Genomic DNA, 15,535 nt, shown 5'->3' with positions numbered 1-15,535 from the left:
CCCCGCTGGGAACTCCGGGCTCAAGGCCTAAACACAAAGGAGAGTTGTGGGGGACACAGATAGCAAAGATGGCCCTGAGAGGAAGTTGAGGGGGCAGCGCTGGATTTGTTTAGGTTCAGTGTGTAAACATCTCACAGAAGCTTGGGTGCATGATAAGGTGTGGCCTTTCAGTGATTGGTTGGTCCCATTTCCCTCCTCCCACGCAGTCTTTTGCTTTAAAAAGGGGATGCTCCCCGTTAATAAACGAGTTCCGGCTGCCTCTGATTGTCTCCTGGGCTACTGGGCTAAGGGAGGCTGGGGAACGGGCGAGCAGCCGCACGTACCTCTCCTCGGACCCCGTCCGTCCAAAGACGGACGAAGACCCAACAGAGAGTGGGCTAGTCATTGCGCTGCAAACACACACACACACACACACACACACACACCCCTCCCTCTGCTGGGCTCAAGGCACCTCCTCAGTAGACTCCTCCACAGGTGCCAGCCTCCAGCTGGAGGCCCTTCTGCAAGCGCAGCCTATGGCCGGAAGTGGCCGGGCAGAGGTGGCCTGACCATCCCCACTCACAGGCCGATGCCAGGGCAGGAGAGGCGCTCTTAGCCCGGCTCTCCCGGCTGGGCATGCCGGCTCCCGCTGAGGATCCCGGCATCTGGCAACATGTCCGCGTTCGACGCTGCCCGGGACCGAGGCCAGGCCCAGAGCCGGGCACCCCCAGCCTGGAGCCGCCTGCACACACTCCTGATGCCTGGGCCTAGGGAACTTTCTGGTTAAACTGCAGGAGGCGGGAGGCAAGCTTCTCCCCACCAGAACCCCCACCCTCTAGGGCCTGGGGTCTCAGGAGTGGGAGAGGCCAAAAGCCCACAAGAAAAGCTGCAGACCCTGGACGACAAGCATCTGTTTATTGAGATTCACGGGAAGCTGCTTCCCAGCCGGGGCTGCGAGACAAGGGTCCAGAGACACTAAAGCAGCAGCAACATCAGGCCGCACGCAGGGCTCTGCTGGCCAGGAGCCGGTCCCTCGCCTTGGTCCCTCGCCCTCCTCCACTCTGGGGGGAAGGCCGGTCCCCAGGCTCACCCAGCTCGGCAGCTCCGGCCTGCCTCGCACCGCGCCCGGTGCTCACACAGCCCGGGGCTCGCGACAGAACCGCACCACACAGCCGCCTCTGCTTCCCTCCTTCTCCTCTCTCTTTTTGTTTTTTGTCAGTCGTGGGGCCTGAACTCTGGGCCTGGGCGCTGTCCCTCAGCTCTTCAGCTCAAGGCAAGCGCTCTACCCCTTGAGCCACAGCACCAGTTCTGGTTTTCTGGTAGTTAATTGGAGATTAGAGTCTCACGACTTTCCTGACAGGGCTGGTTCTGAACTGAGATCCTCAGATCTCAGCCTGCTGAATCGCTAGGATGACGGGCGTGAGCCGCCCGTGCCCGGCTCTTCCTCTTCTTTTGTGGAAAGAAGTCTTACTTACACACACACACACACACACACACGAGCGCGCGCGCGCTGCCGTGTGCACCTGTGCCGGGCGCGGCCAGGCAGGTCCCGTCAGATGTACAGCTGGTGGGCGGCCAGCGTGTCCATGAAAGGACGCACCAGGTTGTCCGTGGAGAAGTAGAAGATGAGGCCGAAGGTGATGGAGATGGGGAGGGCTGGCAGCGCTTTCCTGAACACGGCCAGCAGCAGCAGGGTCAGACACAAGCCCTGCGAAATGCCGGGGAGATGCCTTCTGTGTGCCCAGGAGGGAGGGCAGGCCCACCCACCTGGGCTCAGTCCACCATCCCACGCGGGGGGGGGGTCTGCCCGCCCCCATGCGGGCTCCAGGACCCCACTTACAATGAGGATGGCCACAAAGCAGGCCAGCGTGGTGCTCCAGTCCCCGCTGCCAGTGGCTGCCGCCTTGCCAACCAGCACGCTGTAGAAGATGAAGTCTCCCAGCCCCAGCTTCACGCCCCCTGTGTGAGGGGGGAGAGGAGGAAGCCACACAAAGGACAAGGGTGGGCGGCCAGGGAAGGGGTGGGGGTAGAGAAGAGGGTGGGCGGCCCTGGGAAGGGCTGGGGATAGAGAAGAGGGTGGGCAGCCCTGGGGAAGAGGGTGGGTGGAGCAGGTGTGGCTCCAGAGCTAAGCGTAAACTGGAGGGGGGGGGTTCAACTCAGAACTTTGTGAAATATGGGTGAGAATACGATGACAGAGGACTGCTGCAGACCCCCCCAGGACAGGAAGCTGGGGTGAGGCCTGCTGTCTGCTGTAGACCCCCCTCCATAACCCCCCCCCCACAGGAAGCTGGGGTGAGGCCTGCTGTCTGCTGCTGACCCCCCTCCCTGCCCCCCCAGGACAGGAAGCTGGGGTGAGACCTGCTGTCTGCTGTAGACCCCCCTCCCTGATCCCCCCCCAGGACAGGAAGCTGGGGTGAGACCTGCTGTCTGCTGCAGACCCCCCTCCCTGCCCCCCCCAGGACAGGAAGCTGGGGTCTGCTGCTGACCCCCCTCCCTGCCCCCCCAGGACAGGAAGCTGGGGTGAGACCTGCTGTCTGCTGTAGACCCCCCTCCCTGATCCCCCCCCAGGACAGGAAGCTGGGGTGAGACCTGCTGTCTGCTGCAGACCCCCCTCCCTGCCCCCCCCAGGACAGGAAGCTGGGGTGAGGCCTGCTGTCTGCTGCAGACCCCCCTCCCTGGCCCCCCCCAGGACAGGAAGGTGGGGTGAGGCCTGCTGTCTGCTGCAGATCCCCCCTCCCTGACCCCCCCCCAGGACAGGAAGCTGGGGTGAGGCCTGCTGTCTGCTGCAGACCCCCCCTCCCTGATCCCCCCCTCCGCCCCAGGACAGGAAGCTGGGGTGAGGCCTGCTGTCTGCTGTAGACCCCCCTCCCTGACCCCCCCCAAGGACAGGAAGCTGGGGTGAGGCCTGCTGCCTGGGAGCCTCCAGAAGTGGCCACCCTTCCCAGCCCACAGGGCCCAGTGAGGGGCGTTACCTTTACTCTGCAGGTCAGGCCCCAGTCCTGCTCAGGGCCCAGACCTCAGGCCCAGGCCTCCCCTGGCCTTGGGCTGCTGCGCTGTGCGCAGAGTCTGGGTCCGCCTGGCCCTTTAGCTGGGCTGTGGGGTACCTCCTGGGCTCCCCGCCAGCCAGGCTCAGCTCCTCAGGACGCACTCCAGAGCTCTGCCCGGCTCCCCAGCACCCACGGCCTCCAGCGCTCAGCACGTGCGGCCAGGCAGGGACTGGCCCACAGCGCCCACACCCGACTCCCACCCAGGGTCCCAGACAGAGCTCAGACACACCGTGCACCTGACACCGCCACCCAGGGCCTGGAAGGGAGTGGGGGAGGGGCGCAGCCAGCCGCGGGCTCTTCACAGGGCCAGCCCCACCCGTGAGGACCTCAGGGCCCGCTCACCCGCCCGCCCACCCTGTGGGAGCAGACCCCGGGCGCGCGCACGGGCACCTTACTTTCCTCCTCTTCCTCCAGCTCCTCCCCAGGAAGGCCAGGCAGGGGTGGCTCAAAGGCCTCAGGATACGCAGGCTCTGCAAAGCCCTCATAGGAATCTTCCTCTGGAGCCATCGGGGTGCCGTGGCGGGAGAGACAAAGGCGGATCAGGGCTCCACTGCCTCCCTCCCCCTCCTACGAGGCCGGGCACCACGGTCAGGGCCGCCGGTGGACCAAGTCACCTGAGTCATCTGGGAGACAGCGCAGCCACGGCACACCCCTGCCCGGCAGGCCAGGCGGTCCGCCCTGCACCCACACTCACCCATCTCTGGGTCGTAGGGGAGTTGGAGTGCACCCTGGGAGGAGGGGTCCAGCTTGGCCATGCCCACTGGCCACACCATGGCGGCTGGGGAGGGAGACAGGGCCGCCTCAGGCAGTGCCCGGCGGGGCGCCCACCCCACTCAGCCCCAGCCCACCCAGCCAGGGGCCACGGTCGCCAGCCGGGCATGGCGGGGGTGCTTCCTGTCTTTTCTTCACTCCTCACAAACAACTCTGCCGAAGACAATGGTTATTATTATCTGTAAGCAGTGTGGTAAACTAGGTGGGTCTTTAAAAACTGTAAAAACAGCATCATTACATGTAGCGTTCTGAACGTGCAGCTCAGTGGTGCTCAGGAGCTCCCCAAAACCACCCCCAGGAGCCCTGTTTCCTCAGCTCTGCTCTGCTGGCTCCCACTACCCCGGGGGGCAGGTCACGCGGCGTGTCTTTCTATCACTGATGTGCTGGGGCTGCTATTCGGGCTAGACCACAACCTCCTTCCTTCCCAACGCCGACCACTGTCTATCACACTGTGTCCATCGCTCACAGATGGACCTCAGGGCACCCTGTTCCTGGCCTTGCTGAACACTGCGAGTCCTAACTCCGTTCCTGTTACAGACAGACACCCTGAAGAGGGGCTGGGCTCCAGGGTTAGGCTAACGCAATGGTTTCTCTCCAGTCTGGCCTTTCCTGAGGTCAGGCTCCATCTGGATGTCCAGCATACACTGCACACTCAGCCCTGTCCCCAAGGCTGCCCAGGAGCCCCGGCTGCCTGCCAACCTGCTCCCCAGCCGTGGTGGCCCCCAGCTGCCCGCCCAGCCCTGGCGCGGCCCTGACTCATGACCCCTCATCCACAACCCAAGGCCTCCAGAACACAGCTGTACCTCACCACCCACGGCCACCCACACACCGCCCACGTCCCTGGGCGGGACCCCAAGCCCGGGGTGATGGGAGCGCCCTTCCCAGCCCCCCAGCCCTACTGCTGCCCAGGCCGCTCCAGGGACAAGGCCTCCCCTCCGCCAAGCGCCCTGCTCGGAGCTGGAAGGCTCATCCGGCCACGGCCTGCACCTGCAGTCCGCCTGGGCTCCCCCTTCTCACGCTGAAGGTGGGGACCCCTGTGGGGCACCAAAGCCTCAGGCAGGGAAAGGGTATCTCCTGTCAACTCTGAGACAACCCCATGGCCAAGCCTCATGACCCCACCACAGGCTGCCTGCCAGCCTCCCCGCTGGGCTGAGGCGGAGCACTCACATGAGTAGATCAGGGCTGGGAATATGGGCTCATTCCTCTCCTGCGCCGTCTCCACCAGCACCCTCAGGGGCCCTCTGGGACAGAGCACAGCCACGAGGTCTGGGCACACAAAGACACCCTGTCAGATGGCTCCCAACAGTCCCCAGGGCCAGCCCTCGCCCCAGGGGCCTGGGTGGGCTCTCCAAACGGGCTGGGATCCCAAAACACTGGTTCTCGGCCAGGGCCTAGAGCTGTGCACCTTGACCCAGAGGACGGGCTTCTCTGAGCCTCCAGTCCCTTCGCCTTGTAGCGGGGCTCATGAGGAGCAGTGGTTTTGAGCAGTGGCTCATCGGGAGGAGCTGGCAGCTCTCGGCGAGTCAGGTATCCCGTGTGTGTGTGTGTGTGTGCGTGCATGCATGTGTGTGTGCGTGCATGTGTGTGCATGTGTGTGCGTGCATGCGTGTGTGTGCATGTGTGTGCGTGCATGCGTGTGTGTGCACACATGTGTGCCCAGTGAGGGTCAGCAGCAACGCAGCAACCATGTGTGTGTGCGTGCATGCGTATGTATGTGCATGTGTGCCCAGTGAGGGTCAGCAGCAACGCAGCAACCGTGTGTGTGCGTGCATGAGTGTGTGTGTGCGTGCATGTGTGTGTGCATGCGTGCCCAGTGAGGGTCAGCAGCAACGCAGCAACCGTGTGTGTGTGCACGTGCGTGCGTGTGTGTGCATGCATGTGTGCCCAGTGAGGGTCAGCAGCAAAGCAGCAACCATGTGTGTGTGCATGCATGCGTGTGTGTGTGCATGTGTGCCCAGTGAGGGTCAGCAGCAACGCAGCAACCGTGTGTGTGTGTACACATGCGTGCATGTGTGTGCGTGCATGTATGCCCAGTGAGGGTCAGCAGCAATGCAGCAACAGTGTGTGCGCGCGCGTGCGTGTGTGTGCGTGCGTGTGTGCCCAGTGAGGGTCAGCAGCAACGCAGCAACCGTGTGTGTGCACGCATGTGTGTGTGCATGTATGTGTGCGCGCATGTGTGTGCGTGTGCATGCATGTGTGCATGTATGTGTGCGTGTGTGTGCGTGTGTGCGCATGCGTGCTCAGTGAGGGTCAGCAGCAACACAGCAACCGTGTGTGCATGCGTGTGTGCGTGCATACGTGTGTGCGTGCATGTGTGTGAGCATGTGTGTGTGCGCGTGCGTGCGCATGTGTGCCCAGTGAGGGTCAGCAGCAACACAGCAACCGTGTGTGCATGTGTGTGTGCATGCATGCGTGTGTGTGCGTGCATGCGTGTGTGTGCATGCGTATGTGCACGTGCGTGCGCATGCGTGCCCAGTGAGGGTCAGCAGCAACGCAGCAACCGTGTGTGCATGCATGTATGCGCGCACATGCGTGTGTGCATGTGTGTGTGTGTGCACATGCGTGCCCAGTGAAGGTCAGCAGCAATGGGCACCGAGTGTGGGCACCTGCGTCTTCTCCCGGAGCACCTGAGAAGGCATCTCCACACCTCCTGTGCAACAGGAGAAACTGGCCTCACCACCACCACCGCCTCCGCCACCCAGCCTGCTGCCCACCGCCTACCGTACACCGAGATGGCGCCCAGGATGACCCAGGCGGACCACTCCGGAAGGTACTTGATGAACACCAGGGCCATGAGCGCGCTGATCATGATGAGGTAGGCCTGCTGCAGCACCAGGGGCCCCTTCCAGTGGACGCTCACCATGCCCACCGCCCCGAAGTTCCACACCGTCAGCCAGAGCGTGGGGTAGTCCATGGCCACGTTGTAGGTCTTGAGCACTTCCCTGCAGCCGGAGGCGGAGGGCTGGAATCTGCCTGCTTGCCCACTCCCTCCCCCTTGGCTGGGGAGAAAATGGGTGCGCTGCCCTGGGGCAGACCTGCCACAGGGAAGACTCCTGCAGAACTCCTCCCTGCTCTGCCTCCCTGGCCCGGTCAGGCCGCCATCCCAGATCAAAAGAGCAGGGCAGCGGGCCCCTCAACCAGGAAGCACCCAGCTCAGCCCAAAAGCGAAATACAAATTCTGAGGGGTTTCCACCCAGTTGGCACCCACAGACCACCCCTCCACGATGGCTTTGTTTTAAACCGGGAGCTCGAAGAGTCCACTCCCAGCCGAGCCCTGGAGGACAGGAGCCTGGGGGACAGGGCAGGGCCTGGGGACAGGGCAGGCAGACCTGGAGGCCAGCACTGGCACCCAGTAGCCACCCTTCTCCTCCTCGGTGCTGTATGAGGCCAGGAGAGAGCCCAGAGACCCCGCAGTTCAGCGGCTGCACTCACCCGAGGTAGATGTAGGTGAAGAGGAAGAGCAGCATCAGGGAGGACATGATCAGCCAGCCATGGATGAACTGACAAGAGAACAGGGCAGCCTGCACAGGCGTCCATCTTCCCCACCCTGGGGCCCCAGGTCCCCGGGACAAGGTGCCCATCTCTCCGAACTCCAGGCTCCCAGTACGGCTTCCCAAGCCAGGATGAGCAGAGGAAGTTGAACACCCCCACCTCAGGCTCTGTCCCAAGCAAGCAGCCTTCTGCCCTGCCCCCACCCCGCTTACAAGCTGGAGCCTCTGACACTGACTCCTGACACCCCTCCCGCCACCCATGCCACACTGCCAGCTGAGAGGCCTCTGCCTCCCCCTCCAGCGTCTCTGGAGGGGTGGTGCTGGGCCAGGGCGGCCTAAACCAGCCATGGAGGTAGAGAAGGAAGCCGGCCCTCATCCCAGGAGGAGAAATGGGGCTGGGGAGGCTGTGATGGGGACGGGGTGGGGGCCACAGATGTTGAAACCACCCTGGGAGCTGGAGGAAGGGCAGGGGCTCACAGGGAGGGGCGGCGCAGGGCTGACCTTGTAGCAGCGGTACTTGTAGAGCACCACCAGGAAGACGGTCATGACCACGATGACGCTGATCATGATGAGCGTGTTCAGCACGGAGTTCAGCAGGCGCTGCCCCACGGAGGCCGTGTCCTCGGTGAAGGGCGTGTAGATGCTGAGGCCAAGAGGGGCCCTCAGCGCCTGGCTGCGGCACAGCACCCACCCCCGGCGTCCCAGCTCTGCTCTGGACAGCCCGGCTGGCTGGGGCCTGGCAGCAGAGCTGCCATGCTGGGGAGCAGGCCCCGAGCCCCGGCCCACTTCCCAGCCTCCCGACAGTTACGGGGCTCTGCGTGAGGGCCGGACCAGGAGGCAGAGGGTCTGGACAGCACAACCAAATGGCTCTCGCACCACGTAACCCTACCCTGCAGGCACATGCACCTTCCCCCAGGCCCAGCCTGGCCGGGACTCCTGCAATGCCGGCCGCAGCGCCCACACCCGGCAAGAGGCCTGCCCTCCAGCCTGGATGCTGGTGGCTGTGAAGCCCTCCTGACACCTCCCTGGGCAGCACCGGCTGGCCTGCATGCCAAGTGCTTGGCCCCTGGGTGAAGCCTGGGCTCAGCCCCCACACAGATGAGGAGGAGGGGCATTCAGAGCACCCCAGGCAGGTGCGCCGTGCAGCCGCAGAGGCCGCGGTGGCCGCGGAGCAGGCCCCGACTCACAGCTGTCCGTTCTTCTCGGTGTAGAAGCGCACAGACTTGATGGTGGCCACCACCACCACCATGCACAGTGTGACCGGCACGAACAGCATGATCACGTGCTTCGCCCCGTACTTCAGGGTCAGCTGCTCCTCCAGCCCCGCCGGCCGCCCCGGGGCCCCGCTGCAGAGGTAGCCGTCAGGGTCCTCCTCGCAGTCCTCGCTCTCCCGGACCCTCTGGGGAAACCACAGTGCATGTGCGGAGTGAGGCCTGACCATTTCCAAGCAGAAGCAGGAAGTCTGCCCACAGCACACAGACAAGCAGGAGGGGGCTCATCTGGAAGGAGGGGCTATGGCTGGGGGGGCTCATCTGGAAGGAGGGGCTCGGGCTGGGAGGGGGCTCATCTGGAAGGAGGGGCTATGGCTGGGGGGGCTCATCTGGAAGGAGGGGCTATGGCTGGGGGGGCTCATCTGGAAGGAGGGGCTCGGGCTGGGGGGGCTCATCTGGAAGGAGGGGCTCGGGCTGGGAGGGGGGGTTCATCTGGAAGGAGGGGCTATGGCTGGAGGAGCTCATCTGGAAGGAGGGGCTCGGGCTGGGAGGGGCAGGCACACGTCCACTTGGAGGCCCTGGGCGGCTGGGGGGCCTACCCGCTGCGCAGAGCTCTCCCCGTCCTCCAGGGCGCGCCGGCCCTCCTGGCAGGAGCGTGGCGTGGGGCTCTCCGCAGACATGAGGGACGTCCTCTCGTCGCACCCTTCCTCCTCACTGTCGGAGGCCATGAAGGTGAACATGGCCCCCTGGGAAGTGCCTAGGAAAGGGGCAGAGGAGCCGATTCCACCTCCCTGCCAGGCAAAGGGCGCTGGAAGGAGGCGGAAGACCCGCCCAAAGGGGCTGCTCGTGACAAACTTCCAATACACACCCCAGTGACTGCTGTTAAGATGGGTCCCAGACCCACCCGAGCCGCTGTGGCACAGGGGCAAAATGTCCATCAGAAAACCCAGGAGCAATCTGAACTATGAAGGCATTTGGTCATTCATTCAGTCAATCGATCAGCACACACCTGGGAGCTAGTACTATATGGCAAAAATGGCTTTGGGCTCCGGGTGATGGTGTGAACCCCACAGGCTGTTCCAACACCTGGGGTGATGGTGTGAACCCCACAGGCTGTTCCGATACCTGGGGTGATGGTGTGAACTCCACAGGCTGTTCTGATACCTGGGGTGATGGTGTGAACTCCACAGGCTGTTCTGACACCTGGGGTGATCAGTGTGAACTCCACAGGCTGTTCCAACACCTGGGGTGATCAGTGTGAACTCCACAGGCTGTTCCGACACCTGGGGTGATCAGTGTGAACTCCACAGGCTGTTCCGACACCTGGGGTGATAGTGTGAACCCCACAGGCTGTTCCGATACCTGGGGTGATGGTGTGAACTCCACAGGCTGTTCTGACACCTGGGGTGATCAGTGTGAACTCCACAGGCTGTTCCGACACCTGGGGTGATCAGTGTGAACTCCACAGGCTGTTCCGACACCTGGGGTGATGGTGTGAACTCCACAGGCTGTTCTGACACCTGGGGTGATCAGTGTGAACTCCACAGGCTGTTCTGACACCTGGGGTAATCAGTGTGAACTCCACAGGCTGTTCTGACACCTGGGGTGATCAGTGTGAACTCCACAGGCTGTTCTGACACCTGGGGTGATGGGTGTGAACTCCACAGGCTGTTCCGACACCTGGGGTGATGGGTGTGAACCCCACAGGCTGTTCCGACACCTGGGGTGATGGTGTGAACCCCACAGGCTGTTCCGACACCTGGGGTGATAGTGTGAACTCCACAGGCTGTTCTGACACCTAGGGTGATGGTGTGAACTCCACAGGCTGTTCTGACACCTGGGGTGATCAGTGTGAACTCCACAGGCTGTTCTGACACCTGGGGTGATGGTGTGAACTCCACAGGCTGTTCCGACACCTGGGGTGATCAGTGTGAACTCCACAGGCTGTTCTGACACCTGGGGTGATGGTGTGAACTCCACAGGCTGTTCTGACACCTGGGGTGATTGGTGTGAACTCAGTGGGCTCTTCTAGGATTACAGACATGAGCCAGCAGAGCTGGCTGATCTGTACTTTGTTCAAGTTATTAATGTGTGTGTGTGTGTATGTGTGCTGGTCCTAGGGCTTTAACTCAGGGCTGGGCACTGTCCTTGAGCTCTTGTGTTCAAGGCTAGCACTTAACCATTTGAGCTGTAATTTCTCTTCCAGATTTTTTTTGGGGGGTGGTTAAGAGTCTCATGGAAAAGCTGGGTGCTGGTGGCTCACGCCTGTAATCCTAGCTACTCAGGAGGCTGAGATCTGAGGACTACGGTTCAAAGCCAGCCCGGGCAGGAAAGATCATGAGACTCCTATCTCCAGTAAACCACCGGAAAACCGGAAGTGGCGCTATGGCTCAAGTGGTAGAGTACTAACCTTGAGCTGAAGAGCTGAGGGACAGCGCTCAGGCCCCGAGTTCAAGCCCCACGACCGACAAAAAAAAAAGAAAAGGAAAAGAAAAAAGAAAAAAAGAGTTTCATGGACTTTCCTGCCTGGGCTAGCTTTGAACTGAGATCCTTAGCTCTCAGCCTCTTGAGTAGCTAGGATGACAGGTGTGAGCCACCAGGGCCTAGCTCAAGCGATCAGTTTTTAGAGGAGGTTTTCTCCCCTGGGGCCACTCCTGAGCTGCCTCGTTGGCCTGGGGCAGATGCCAGGCAGCATGCTGCCCCTGGCCTGAGCAGGACAGGGCCAGAGAGAGGTGGTCACACTTCTATTCCCTCTGCAATACCGGAGCCTTCTCTGGGAGGCTTCCCTGGACACTGAAGCCCATAGCATGAGGCCCCTGGAGAGTGGGAGACGAGTAAACAACCTGGATGCGCGTCCACATCCAGGGAGACGTAGCCCCTGCCCCAATCCTGCGGTCAACCCCTGGAGCACAACAGTCAGCACTACCTCCCACTACCAGCCCGAGGGGGCACACACGTGGGGGGTGGAAACAGGGGTGTGAGTCAGCTGACAGACTGAATCTCTTTCCAAACAAAGCCCAGAGGCTGAGGCAGCCCAAGATTAGCAGCAAACCATCCAAAGCGGTCACTAAATCTCACTGGATTGCTGAATGGGGCTGAAATGCTGACCAGCCACACCCAGGGAGGCAAAGCCCAGGAATCCCAGGTCTGGTGTCCGAAGCTCTCCCAATTTTCAGGGAAATGGGGTGACCCAGTTCCCTCGGCCGCCTTTTCACAGCAGAAGAGCCAGGTCTGCCTGAAGCCAGAGGGCCGAGGAGGAAATGGATTTTAAAACAGCAGACCAAGCTCCAGGGCTGCCTGGAGGGCAAGGCTCTCTCTCTTGCCACTAGCATTAGGGGCTGCCAGACAGGCGTGGAGTCTAGACAGACACCTGCTCTTTTCTTCCCAGAGGTGCCAATGCACAGTCTCTAGGTCACATGACTGCTGCCTGATACTGTAAGGTTAGCAACACCTTGAGGAGCCCCACTTCCCTGCCTACCTGCACCCTGACAACTGTCTGTCCGTCCATCCATCCATCCATCCTTAGCCCATATCACCACACGTCACTGCTGGATGGTTCTCCCCACACTGGGGTGACCTCAGTCCCATCTGACTGAATCCTTGGCCCTGAAAATTGCCCCATCCTCCAGACCACGGGCCCCAGGGGCCCTTGAGGGGCCTCCCGGTCCTCTGCCAAGTGCTGGATTAACTCCCAGTAGCTCTTTGCTACGACAATGCCTTTGGCACGGGAACCTCTCTCTCATTTCCTGAAGTAGCCCGGGAAGGGCAGTGTGGGGGCAGTGGCAGAGGAGCCCTGGTACACCAACCAAGCAGAGCCCAGGATCTACCTAGCTTTCTTTCTTCCTTTGTTCCTTCCTTCCTGAAATAAGAAGCAGCACACCCATGGTCAAAAGCAGAGGCTTTAAAGACGCAGAGTTGAAGGAGCCCACGTCGCGAGGCTTTGGGTGACTATTCTGACAGGGGAACTTCACCTTCCGCAGAAGACACCTGGCAGGTAACCGCGGGACCCAGGTGCTGTCGGCAGTGTCGCTACAGCAGGCGCTCTGCAGGGGGGCTCGGGGAAGATGAACGAGGACGAGGGTCCAAGGCCGTTCACAGCGGTTGGGGTCCCAGGGTGGGCAGCCAGGGATGCGCTAAGCCACCAGACAGGTGTGGAGTGGAGCCCCCAGGCCTCGGAGATCCTGTTTCTACACAGCCCAGCCTCGGGCAGTCAAAGCCAGCAGGGGTCTTAAAGTCCACCAGTCAGCACCTTCCTTCACAGCCAAGGAAATGGAAGGCCCTGGGGCAAAAGGAATCAGCCGAGGTCTCGTGACAGAGCAGCAGCTCGGACTAGGTCTTCACTCACTACATCTGAGCCTGCCCTGCCCATGTGCCCAAGAGGCTCCCAGCTGACAACTCTGAATAGTCTCTCCTGATCCTTCCCCGCTCCAGCCTGGGGCCCACCCTGCTCTCCCAGCTGCGGGTCTGGCGGCTCGGAAGGTTGGCTGGAACAGGGCACTGCTTCTCTGGGTCGATTCACAAGACAGGTGGGAACGGGTCCTGCAGTGGGACTGCCCGGAACAACGAAGGCTGTCCACACATCAAAACTGCCTTCTATTACTACCACAAACACCCGAGGCAACTAACTGGTTAGAAAGGTTTTGGCTCACAGCTTGAGAGGTTCCAGACGATGGGAGGGAGCCTGCTGCCCAGGGCTTGTACGAGCACATCCCTGCCAGAGGCACGCGGGGTGGCTGGACTGCTCACCCCATGGTCAGAGATCGAAGGAGGCAAGTAGCGGCGACCACAGTCTCCTCTGAGGACATCCCCAAAGACCTAAAGGTCGCTCACCAGAAGGAACCGCTTAAAGGTTCCATCCTCTCCCCAAACACCAAGTGGGGGGGCACCTTTGACACAAGGACCTTGGGGTATCACTAAGTCCAAACCCCAGCACTAGCATTCTCAGAAAGGAAAGCTTCCCAAGGCGCAACATTAAGATGAGGAGGGCAGAAAAACCTCTACCCACACTCTCCTCCGCGGTCTTAATAGACAACACCTGAGCCCTGTATTACTTTAGTTAAAGCTAAATGGTTGTGGAACTGGAGGCAAGGCTCAAGTGGTACGGTGACAGCGGTGAGCAAAAACATTGAGCGAGCACACACAAACACACACAAAGACAAGGGTCAGGGCTTCTGGCTCAGGTATGGCTGGTGGTGAGCACCCTTTAAATTTTCTTTCTCTGCTCTAGAATTTTAGCCAAGAGGAGCAAATGGCCTGTTTGCTCAGCAGACGCAGCAGTGACCCTGGCCGAGTCAGGCTTTGCAGACGGCAACTTGAGATTATTGCCCTCCCAGACGCTCCGGTGGCAGTGACACTGTCCCTGAGCTTGGAGGCCTAAGCTTGGTCCACCGACGCAGGAGAACCCCAAGAAAGGGAGCGGAGAGGGGAGGAAATCCCTGGGCACCACAGCCCTCCCCCGGGCTGCAGCCTGGGGAGATCACAGGAACAGTTGTTGTTCCATCCCAGTAAACCGCGTCCCCAAGCCACAAAACAACAGCCCAACAGCCACAGAAGTCCAGATGGAGAGGCGCTAGTGAGCTTTGTTTTATTTTTTTTTCTTCTAGTTCCTCAGGAAGTTGGTAATGGGACCCCCACAGACATGCTGTGGGCAGCAGGACAGAGACCTGGACAGAAGATGACAGTAAAGCGGATGTGGTCACAGGCCCTGAAGCCATACAACCCACCAAGCTGCTCGGCGGCTCCTAGCCCTGGGCTTCCCCGGGGGGAAGGGAGGTCATAGTAACTGCTTCAGTGTCACCGGGGTTCTCAAGCGTGTACTGAACGGCCACGCGGTTATCAGCACGGCCACGCGGTTATCAGCACAGCCACGCGGTTATCAGCACGGGCTCGGAGCGAGGTCAAGGCAGAGAGACCAGGCAAAGCGTGTGCAGTGCAGCTGGAGCAGCAGCGCAGGAGGCGGGCGAGGGGTCAGGATGGGCCTGAGGACAGCAGCCTTGGGGGGGCCCCTCCTCGTCCCCCCTCATCCACAGCACGGGCTGGTCACTTCCCACACGACTCTGTGGGCCTGAAGCCCGAGCACGTCCACACCCTGACAGAGCTTTCCCCCAAATCTGAAACAACATCCACGCCCCTCCCTCACGCCAGCTGATGTGTGAACCTAAGGCGGGGGGGGGGGGGGGGCAGGGAGGAGGTTCACCAGCCCAGAAAACAGCAGCAGCTGCCACTGTTTCTCAGGGATACAGAGCCACCTGCACGCCCGGAACCGAGGCTCGCACACCTGAAGCAGCTTATCCAGAGCCTTTAATCACTGCTGGAGATCTGCACCGAGAGCTGGGGAGGCTCCAGTGTCCACAGAATGGACACACAGGGTGGGGGTGGGGGCTGTGGAGGCTCAGGTGTCCACAGAATGAACACATGGGGAGGGGGGGCTGTGGAGGCTCAGGTGCCCACAGAATGGACATGGGAGGGGGGGCTGTGGAGGCTCAGGTGCCCACAGAATGGACATGGGAGGGGGGGCTGTGGAGGCTCAGGTGTCCACAGGATGGACACACGGATGGAGGGCTGTGGAGGCTCAGGTGTCCACAGGATGGACACACGGACGGAGGCTGGGGAGGCTCAGGTGTCCACAGGATGGACACACGGATGGAGGGCTGTGGAGGCTCAGGTGTCCACAGGATGGACACACGGACGGAGGCTGGGGAGGCTCAGGTGTCCACAGGATGGACACACGGATGGAGGCTGTGGAGGCTCAGGTGTCCACAGGATGGACACACGGACGGAGGCTGGGGAGGCTCAGGTGTCCACAGGATGGACACACGGAGCACCATGCTGAAGCAGGTCTGGGCGGTGGCCTTGGGTCGAGCTGCTGAGCCCTGTGCTGTGTGGGGCGCCGGGCCCTGGTGCTCAGGACCGGGCAGAGGCCAGGGCACCTGGTTCCAAGCCTGGCTCGGCCATTGCCTACCTGGGCGACCTTGGGCACAGCCCCCCTGGCTCTGTGGGCGCACTTTCCTCATGGGGGGTTCCGCACCGGGGCCCG

The 15,535-nt window shown here is 61.7% G+C and overlaps 1 protein-coding gene across 2 annotated transcripts; it reads right to left on the bottom strand.

Moving 5' to 3' along the window:
- Positions 1-1,467: 1,467 nt before the first annotated feature.
- Positions 1,468-9,252, bottom strand: Psen2 (presenilin 2). Of its 2 annotated transcripts, XM_013017537.1 has the most exons (10): positions 9,099-9,252; positions 8,476-8,687; positions 7,790-7,931; positions 7,230-7,297; positions 6,519-6,739; positions 4,965-5,063; positions 3,721-3,804; positions 3,422-3,523; positions 1,820-1,938; positions 1,468-1,687 (listed from the first exon to the last, which is right to left on the bottom strand). In XM_013017537.1, the coding sequence occupies exons 1-10, from the start codon at positions 9,237-9,239 to the stop codon at positions 1,532-1,534; spliced, it is 1,344 nt and encodes a 447-aa protein (XP_012872991.1). In that variant the 5' UTR covers positions 9,240-9,252; the 3' UTR covers positions 1,468-1,531. The 2 variants fall into 2 exon arrangements, with proteins under 2 accessions (XP_012872991.1, XP_012872992.1); XM_013017538.1 differs by lacking the exons at positions 7,790-7,931; positions 8,476-8,687; positions 9,099-9,252 and having other exon boundaries at positions 6,658-6,739; positions 7,230-7,779.
- Between the last annotated feature and the right edge of the window lie 6,283 nt (positions 9,253-15,535).

The sequence above is a fragment of the Dipodomys ordii genome, unplaced genomic scaffold, assembly GCF_000151885.1.
Source record: "Dipodomys ordii isolate 6190 unplaced genomic scaffold, Dord_2.0 Scaffold35, whole genome shotgun sequence".
Classification (NCBI taxonomy): Eukaryota; Metazoa; Chordata; class Mammalia; order Rodentia; family Heteromyidae; genus Dipodomys; species Dipodomys ordii.
Note: the sequence above shows the minus strand (reverse complement) of the source record. Positions and strands in the feature narration are given on the sequence as shown.